Source organism: Poromitra crassiceps, assembly GCF_964638095.1.
Source record: "Poromitra crassiceps genome assembly, chromosome: 7".
Taxonomy (NCBI): Eukaryota; Metazoa; Chordata; class Actinopteri; order Beryciformes; family Melamphaidae; genus Poromitra; species Poromitra crassiceps.
The window spans coordinates 23,056,227-23,066,226 of NC_139628.1; the positions used below are offsets into that span (position 1 = coordinate 23,056,227).

Sequence of the window (10,000 nt, forward strand, 5' to 3'; positions counted from 1 at the left end):
CACTGTAGATTTTGTTATGAATGAAGACCAGTGTTGGGCGTAACTCATTACAAAAGTAACATATTACATGTAATATATTACTTTTAGCAGTAACTCAGTAACGTATACTTATAGGATTTCAGTAATATTATACCAGTTACTTTGTCAAGTAACTCAAGTTACAAATTGAGTTCAACAGAATTCAATCAAAGCACATATTTAAATAAAGATCAATCATTTCCTAGTCAAACTGTCTGTTTTTATGCAAATAATCACTATAGATGATGATAACAAAGGAAAAGAATAACATTTCGAATTTTGGATGTTTACACTGACTTCAAAGCGGTTTACATTATTTTTCGGGATGGTTCCGGGGCAGCGGATGTCATTCTGCGCTGCTGTTGTTTTGGTAAAAGTAATGCAAAAGTAGTGTCATAAGTAACAAGTTACTCTACACAGAGAGTAATATTGTAAAGTAACTTATTACTTCAAATGAAAGTAACTAATATATGTAGTATATTACATTTTGAAAGTAACTTGCCCAACACTGATGAAGACAACCTGTTGACGTTTGTATGTGAAAAACAAAATAAAGTGTATTTGGTGATGTTGTTTTGGCACACATTGGTAAATAGGTGCACCTTATGAGCAGGCAGGGATGTGATCTAAAATAGTTTAAAAGTCTTTTCTTATTTCAGCTCAACTTAAAGGAGCAAAAAAGCCTTCCTACCTTTTCTTCAGAGACAGAGTGTCGGCATCGGGGCCGGCGGGTGGGAGGGGCCTGAAGACGAGCCGGGGGCCAGGGGCGGAGCTCCGGAGCTCCGGGCTAGGAAGGGGCGGAGCCGAGCTCGGACAGACAGAACCACCAGCCAGTAGAGCGGCATCCTCCAGATCCACCGAGTGGAACGACTGGAGGGAGAGACGCACGAGCGGGAGGGAGACGCCCCCAGGAGGAGAGACTGGAGGGGGGAGAACAGACAGACAGTCAGAAAGACAGACAGACAATCAGTCAGAGAGACAGACAGACAGACAATCAGACAGACAGACAGACAGACAGACAGACAGACAGACAGACAGACAATCAGACAGACAGACAGACAGACAGACATGTCCTCTCACCCAGGGCTGTTGCGATATCGCAATACCGTGCTATTCACCTTATGTTCAGACGCGGGGGTGGGACAAATTCTTCCGGGTCGTGTTAACACTTCCGGCGGTCACGGCACGAAATATAAATAACGTCAGAAGAAGATAGTTGTTTTTGTAGCGGACAGTGCAGCGGGTAAAACAAAGAACGTAGCCTACTACTTTGAGCTCGGTACACAGCAAGCAAGCGGAGTATCCACTGTTAGCCAGGTCAGATAACGTTATCGTCGACAATGACGAGCACTTTCTTGTAAAACATACCTGGACTCCAACAAAGAAAGCTTCGATAGTTTTCTCTCCTCCAAGCGCAGCTCGAGCCACTTACGTCTCTAATCGTGCATTCCTTTATAACTGGGGACTGGTAATCTTACGACTTCAAGGTCATGAGCTGGGCGGTGACGTCATCAGAGCTGGTATTTCCCATTCCAAACTCATAGGAGTCTCAGCAGCCCCAACCTCAAAATCCTAGATGGCTGCGCCGCGCAACAACAGTAGTAGTAATCGTAGTAATATTGTTTAGCACTTCTGTTTTGTTTGTGTCTCATTAAATCAGCTGTACACACAGTACTGCCTAACTTCTATCATGTGTGGACATGAGGCTGCAGTGTTTGTATGCGCAAAATGCCGCGAAATGCCATGTTGTCAATTGTTATTGCTAACAATGGCTAACAATGGCTAACAATGGCTAGCCTGGCTAGCGACTGATCTGACCAATCAACAGTGAACTTCCCAGCTCAAGGTTTTTTGCAAATGGAACGCTAACAAAACGAATGTGATGTCATTTAGCCTCCACATCCAGTTATTTTGCGATAAAGGAACGCCGATAAGACTGCAGACATTAACGTAATTCCCTGGGATGCGAGAATTAACGAGCCAGTTACATGGCGTTGCATTCTTAGACATTGCCGTTTGCTTTTATTTGGTATGTTACATACAATTGGTTAAATTATTAGTTAATTCAGAGTTAGATGATATTTGAGCAGCCGGCATTTTTCTTTTTCTTTTTCTTTTAGCCGGAAGTCGTCACACGACCACACAACCGGGTCAAATGGGCGTGGCTACATAAGGTGAATAGACAACTGCGGTGTATGGTGTACTGACACTGGAATAGGGGGGACATCCAGACCTTTTTGTCCCCAATTTCAGGTTTTATGGTGATAAAGTGGTAACGTCTAACTGTTAAAGGCCACACTATGCAGGAGGTGTTGGTTGCTGTTTGTAAACACGCCACAATCAAAGTTGGCCCCTCCTCCCCCGGCTCCACGAGCGAGAGAGAGAGAGAGAGAGACAGAGAGAGAGACAGAGAGAGAGACAGAGAGAGAGATAGAGATAGAGAGAGAGAGACAGAGAGAGAGACAGAGAGAGAGACAGAGAGAGAGAGAGAGAGAGAGAGAGAGAGACAGAGAGAGAGAGACAGAGATAGAGAGAGAGATAGAGGAGAGAGAGACAGAGAGAGAGACAGAGAGAGAGGAGAGAGAGACAGAGAGAGAGAGAGAGAGAGAGAGAGAGAGAGAGAGAGAGAGACAGACAGAGAGAGAGAGAGACAGACAGAGAGAGACAGAGAGAGAGAGAGAGAGAGAGAGAGAGGAGAGACAGAGATAGAGAGAGAGAGAGAGATAGAGAGAGAGAGACAGAGAGAGAGAGAGAGACGGGGGGGCGGCTTTAGCTCAGGAGGTAGAGCGGGTCGGCCAATGACGCAAGGGTTGGCGGCTCGATCCCCGCTCCCTCCCAGCTGCCGTCGCTGTGTCCTTGGGCAAGACACTTAACCTTCCTTGCTCCCGATGGTGTGTAGGCACCCTGCGTGGCAGCCTGCCGCCATCGGTGTATGAATGGGTGAATGTAGACTATCTACTGATTGTAAAGCGCTTTGGATAAAAGCGCTATATAAATGCAGGCCATTTACCAGAGAGAGAGAGAGAGAGAGAGAGAGAGAGAGAGACAGAGGAGTGGTCGAGTGAGCTAGAGAGTGATTGAAGAGCGGTGCTGGTGAAACAGAGGAATAAAACATGAATGTTCCCATTGGTCTCTCTGTTTGTTTGTTTGTTGGCAGGAGATCTCAAAAAGTTACAGAATTTGATGAAACTTGGTATACAAGTAAGTCATGGGCCAACTTAGAAGTGCTTAACATTAAATATGGCATGCACTGCATATACCGCGCTGATGAGCCACCCTAAATCACCGCAGGGGAAGTTCCTTCAGCGCCACAGGCCTGGCCTACACTCTCACCTGCTCCCTGCTGTAGGACTTGTTGTAGTGTTGCTGTGTGTCCAGCAGGAGCGCTCTGACGTCCTGCGGTCCCTGAACGCTGCTCAGCAGCACCTGGAGGAGGCGGGGACAGGAAACCAGTTTAGTCCAGTTCAACCCAGCTTCACTCAGTCCAGTTGAGTCCAGTTTATTCCAATCTAGCACATGAGAAAAACATGCCATTGACCACCAGTGGTGGATAGAGATGTCCTGCTTTTCAGTTCAGTATAAATCAATACAATGTCCTCAGACTAAAACGTCCTGAGTTCCGTTTTAACATGATTGCAGATCTACGGAGCAAAGTTATCCACAATTTACTGCCACGCGCGCACGTGTGAACTAAAATTATACAATTTCGCTGCCTCCATTTCATTAAACTGTGCAGTTTAGGAACATATTTCAACTTACAGTGCACCTTTTAGGTATTACAGACACGCCTAGTAAAGATTTGGTGTGTTAATATCCATTGTCTGTTTCCACTGAATAGACATATTGCCCAAATATGTCAACATATTTAGCCGCTTAACCTTCAGGCCATGTAAACACAAGCAGGTGTCTGCAACACACGCAGGATGTGTCTATATACCTTTGCCAACCAGTGGCGCCGGAACGAGTTTGCAATAAGGGGGACACAATTTTATAATTTTTTTTTTTTTTTCATTTCTTTTTTTGGTGCCCGCAGGGCGCCGTTTTATCGGCGCCCATGAGGGCGCCGACGAAAAATTGACGTTTCTATGGACGTTTGGATGATTTTTAGCCATATTTAGATGAATATCTCATTTTAAATTAACATTAGTGATTAGTGATGTAATTATTCAGTATTTTTCCTTTTCTCACTCACTTGGTGACCTGCTCTCCCTTTAGGTCATTTCATAATTACACTACAACAGACAGCAACACAGGCAGAAACACTGAACTTATTATTATTATTATTATTATCACTTCGAAACACAGTGCAAAACTTGTCATCTCAACACAAAAATAAAATAACAATAACCGTATACGATTATAGCAGCAGCCAATGACAGTGAGTGCAGTACAGAGTCCAGGTCTGTCTGTCTCTCAGGTGTAATAATCCCACAATGATCACGGCTTTAACAAGTGTCACAGGCTGTGTAAACAGTGTAAAGTGGGCTCTCTGTAACTTGATCCCTGGGTCTGTCTGTCTCAGGTGTAATAATCCCACAATGATCACAGGCTGTGTAAACAGTGTAAAGTGGGCTCTAAGCGTCAGGGGCAGTTGGCCCCTCAGATAAAAAAAAAAAAAAAAAAAAAAAAAAAAAAATTTAGGGGGACCAAATTTTAAGGGGGACAAAATGTCCCCATGTCCCCCTTGTTCCGGCGCCAGTGTTGCCAACCTAGTTTAGAGGAAACCACGCCCTGAACTCATTTGATTGGTCGCCGCAACTGCTTCTTCCTGAAAACGTCCTGAAAGGCTTTTCTTATCTAACGACAACCAGACCCAAACCACATTGTTGTACTTGCCTAAAACTAATGTCTAATAAAAATGTATGTGGTTTGACCGGGAATCAAACCCCAGTCCTCAGATTGGAAGGCACGCACCTTATGCATTACACCACAAGAGGAAAGACAATGCAAGCTGAATTTTCCCCTCCCCCTAACCCTAATCCTAACCACATTTTCTTACTTGCCACACATTTTCAGGAAGAAACAGCTGCGACGACCAATCAAATGAGTCCGGGGGCGTGGTTTCATCTAAACTAGGTTGACAAAGGTATACACGCAATCAGGACAGCACAGGCACATTTCAACACAATCAGCAATATGTGCACTGACTCTTTATAAGCTTGTGAAGAGCACATGTATTATATACAGAGCACAATATCACTATTTGGAGGGCACGTTTTGGCCATTTGTGAGTACGCAAAGAGGGAATCGATGGAACAAATTGTATCTTGTGAGCCCACAAAAAGACAACGAAAGCTTGAGTTGCATATTGTGTGACAGTAATTTGTGGCTCTGTACAGATCAACTAGACCACTTTTCAGCCAGATCTTTTCCATGTGATTCTAAAAGGACAAGAAAAACATCAAATAGCATAAAACTGACCATTGACTGACACACACACACACACACGCACGCACACACACACATGCACACACACACACGCACACACACACACGCACACGCGCACACGCACACGCACACACACACACAGACAAAATACACATTTGGATGGTTTTGACTGTATTATTTAATTTATTTAATTATTGTGTTGTTGATCATATTGCTGTCTTTTTGTATTATTTTGTATTTTTCAAATATTCCAATTAATTAATTAATTAATTAATGAATTTGCTTTGTCAAAATCTTTACTTTACTTTATTGCATTTAGCAGACGCCTTTATCCAAAGCGAGTTACATCATATTACAGCATTGCACAGAAAAATACAACAATAAACCAGAAACAGGAGCATAGAATACAACAAATCAATTTTCGGAGGGGCCCAGGGTGTAGCCCGAAAAAGTAGGTTTTTAGTCTCCGGCGGAAAATGGTTAACGATTCGGCCAGCATAACAGAGGGGGGGGAGCTCATTCCACCATTGAGGAGCCAGGGAGGAAAAAATGCGCGAGCGGGCCAGGCGACCCCCGCGGCCACGCAGTGATGGAGGGGCGAGGCGAGCTGTGCAGGTGGAGGAGCGGAGGGAACGATTGGACGTTTGGAAGCTGACCAAAGATTGCAGATAGGTAGGGGCTGACCGGTGAACTGCCCGGTACGAGAGGCTTAAATTTAATACGGGCCACAATGAGGAGCCAGTGGAGGTCGCGGAGAAGGGGAGTGACATGGGAGAATTTAGGTAGGTTGAACACCAGACGAGCAGCTGCGTTCTGGATGAGCTGGAGGGGTTGGATAGCCGAGGCAGGTAGCCCCGCCATAGCTGTGATAGGAGAAACCGTGAGAGGAGATTATGTGACCAAGGGACCTAACATACAGAAGAAATAGGAAGGGGCCGAGGACAGATCCCTGGGGGACACCCGTGTTCAGAGTGCATGATTTAGAGAGGGACCCGCACCAGAGAACCTGAAGTGAGCAATTGGAAAGATAAGAGGTGAACCATGAGAGTGCAGTGCCAGAAATACCAAGATCAGTGAGGGTGGAGAGAAGGATGTGATGATTAACAGTGTCGAAGGCGGCAGATAGATCCAGGAGGATGAGGACAGAGGAGAGGGAGGAGGCTTTAGCAGTGTGAAGGGCATGGGTGACAGAGAGGAGGGCTGTTTCAGTGGAGTGAGCGGGTTTAAAACCAGATTGAAAATCTTGCAACTTTCATGTCAATAAAGCCATTGAATTGAACTGAGAGAGAGAGAGAGAGAGAGAGAGAGAGAGTGAGAGAGAGAGAGAGAACAACATGAGGACAAAAAAGAGAGAGAGGAGCTTGCCGTGGGTCTGACCTGCAGAGAGCTGCTGATGTGGGTCAGGTAGAGCGCCTCCTGCAGGCTGAAGCGGGCGTAGCAGCGCTGTGACAGCCGGCCGGAGCGCAGCGCTGCGAGCAGGGGCGAGCGAAGGATCTCCTCTGCCACCGAGTCACTGCCCCCCCACAGCACCGCACACACACTCCCCGGGACCACTGTGTGTGTGTGTGTGTGTGTGTGTGTGTGTGTGTGTGTGTGTGTGTGTGTGTGTGTGTGTGTGTGGGTGTGTACGTGTGCGTGTGTGACGAAGAGAAATAGTGTGGAAAGCATAGTCACATATCTTACATGACACAATACATAGTTACATGCTATGACAACATAGTATGTTACTGGTGCAAATGTGAAAAACCAGTAGATCCACTCTTACATGTCTCAACGGGTTTCTTGTTGCCGGGGGAAACAGTGGCACTGGAGATAGAGGCAACAGATCAGAAATAATAAGCAGGTAATATAAGTATATAAGTATAATTAAAAGTTAATTTGTGCTGCTTGTGCCAATATGTGATAATAATCACTAACCATATATTGCAAAATTTCGCAAACATCACAATAGTTCTTGCGGTATCAAATATTTGTTTCACATACAAATCTGCTGATAAGGGACAGTTCAGCCCAAAATCCAAAATACACGTTTTTCCTCTTACCTGTAGTGCTATTTATCCATCTATAGATGGTTTTGGTGTGAGTCGCAGAGTTTTGGAGATATCGGCCATAGAGATCTTCTCTCCAATACAGTGGAACTGGATGGCACTCAGCTTGTGGTGCTCAAAGCGCCAAAAAATACATTTGAAAAACTCAACAGCAATGTCTCTTTCCAGAAATCACGACCCGGTTACTCAAGATAATCCACAAAGACAAAGAAAGCTCTGCTTGGGAATCAGCACTTGGTCCAAATCAGCACTTGGTCCAAGACTTCCCGACTGATAAGTTTCAGTTGGAGGTTGCCCTCTGTAAGCAAAACTCATGGTTCCACTGGGGCTTGAACCCAGGACCTTCTGCGTGTAAAGCAGACGTGATAACCACTACACTATAGAACCACAGGACACAAGTCACTCTGAAGTCTGGAGGGTTAAGTCTTCAGTCAAGTCTCAAGTCTAAATGTAGAACAGGAGGTCAAGTCAGAGTCCAGTATTTAATATGTTAAAGAAAACTAAATATCAGGACTTTTCAATGCAATATGGTTTTAATAGGATAACAACTTGGTAAGAACATTATGAGTTTGATTTCTATCATCAGTTTCAACTTCAGACATTCAGTCATTCCATACAAATTCACAAAACAGAATTTTGTCACTTTCAATCTGAGTCATTTACACAAACACAAGATCTCAAGTCAGGTCATGTCATGTCATGTCATGTCATGTCATGTCAAGTCATGTCAAGTCAAGTCATGTCAAGTCAAGTCAAGTCAAGTCAAGTCAAGTCAAGTCAAGTCAAGTCTCTTCATGCAGCAAGCAGTTTCATGAACTATTTTCTTTTGACCAAATTACGTCACCTACTACGACCAAACTATACTTCAGTCAAAACAAAAACTGCTAACAACACGGTCCGTGGATTATCTTGAGTAAGTGGGTCATGATTTCTGGAAAGAGACATTGCTGTTGAGTTTTTCAAATGTATTTGAGCAGCACAAGCCGAGTGCATCCAGCTCTATTGTATTCGTGAGAAGGCAGATATCTCACCTGCTGATATCTCCAAAACTCAGCAACATCATGTAGCCAAAACCATGTAGATGGATAAATAGCACCACAGATAAGAGGAGAAATATGGATTTTTGATTCTGCGGTGAACTCTATTCTATTCTATTCTGAATTTCAATCAATCAATCAATTTTATATTTTTATAGCGCCAAATAATAGTTATCTCAAGGCGCTATCAAAATCAGAACTTGTACATATGTGGCTTTACTCCCCTCCCAACCCACAGACTGTTGGATAAAGTACACAAGCAAGTGGAAGCAAGCAACATGTTGCCAAACTGATGGTTCCACTGGGGCTTGAACCCAGGACCTTCTGCGTGTAAAGCAGACGTGATAACCACTACACTATGGAACCTGCTGAGAGCTAAGCTGTTCCTCTCTTCTCTGATTTGCTTTGGTGTGATACGATGAGCACCACCATGTTCTTTATGTTCGTGTTTTACCAGTGATGGAAATGGCCATGTTGGGACCCCTACTTACGCAGGATGGGGGTCCCCGGATAGGATATTATTTTCTGAACACACACACTCCACTGCTCTGTTCTGCTCTCCACTGCTCTGCTCTCCACTGCTCTGCTCTGCTCTGCTCTCCACTGCTCTGCTCTGCTCTCCACTGCTCTGCTCTGCTCTCCACTGCTCTGCTCTCCACTGCTCTGCTCTGCTCTCCACTGCTCTGCTCTCCACTGCTCTGCTCTCTACTGCTCTGCTCTGCTCTCCACTGCTCGGGTCTGCTCTCCACTGCTCTGCTCTCCACTGCTCTGCTCTGCTCTCCACTGCTCTGCTCTGCTCTCCACTGCTCTGTTCTGCTCTCCACTGCTCTGCTCTCCACTGCTCTGCTCTGCTCTCCACTGCTCTGCTCTGCTCTCTACTGCTCTGCTCTCCACTGCTCTGCTCTGCTCTGCTCTCCACTGCTCTGCTCTCCACTGCTCTGCTCTCTACTGCTCTGCTCTGCTCTCCACTACTCTGCTCTCCACTGCTCTGCTCTGCTCTCTACTGCTCTGCTCTCCACTGCTCTGCTCTGCTCTCCACTGCTCTGCTCTGCTCTCCACTGCTCTGCTCTCCACTGCTCTGCTCTGCTCTCCACTGCTCTGCTCTCCACTGCTCTGCTCTGCTCTCCACTGCTCTGCTCTCCACTGCTCTGCTCTGCTCTGCTCTCCACTGCTCTGCTCTGCTCTCCACTGCTCTGCTCTCCACTGCTCTGCTCTGCTCTCCACTGCTCTGCTCTCCACTGCTCTGCTCTGCTCTGCTCTCCACTGCTCTGCTCTGCTCTGCTCTGCTCTCCACTGCTCTGCTCTCCACTGCATTGCAAGACATTTTTAAGGGAAACCTGAGGAGGAATGCCATTCCCCCACTTGTTCTTGCCGTTCCCTCTCAACTCTTTGTTTACTCTGGGAACTCTGTTCCCAGGCGTTTCCCCTCCATTTCCACCACTGCGTTTTACACAATGTTCACATGAATTTTACCTGGCTCTGGAGGAACACACGTAGAACCTCAACTCT

The 10,000-nt window shown here is 45.6% G+C and overlaps 1 protein-coding gene across 2 annotated transcripts in view; it reads right to left on the bottom strand.

Annotated features, from left to right (window-relative positions):
• Positions 1-713: 713 nt before the first annotated feature.
• The window catches only part of LOC310779158 (uncharacterized protein), an 18,973-nt gene continuing 9,686 nt past the window's right edge, over positions 714-10,000 (bottom strand). For both annotated transcript variants that reach the window (XM_083639658.1, XM_083639657.1), the window contains 5 exons: positions 9,965-10,000; positions 7,172-7,212; positions 6,784-6,959; positions 3,352-3,444; positions 714-938 (listed from right to left, as the gene is read on the bottom strand). The exon at positions 9,965-10,000 is cut by the window's right edge and continues 28 nt beyond it. In XM_083639658.1, the coding sequence (XP_083495784.1) occupies positions 717-938; positions 3,352-3,444; positions 6,784-6,959; positions 7,172-7,212; positions 9,965-10,000 (568 nt within the window). In that variant the 3' untranslated portion in view covers positions 714-716. The remainder of the gene's footprint in view (positions 939-3,351; positions 3,445-6,783; positions 6,960-7,171; positions 7,213-9,964) is intronic.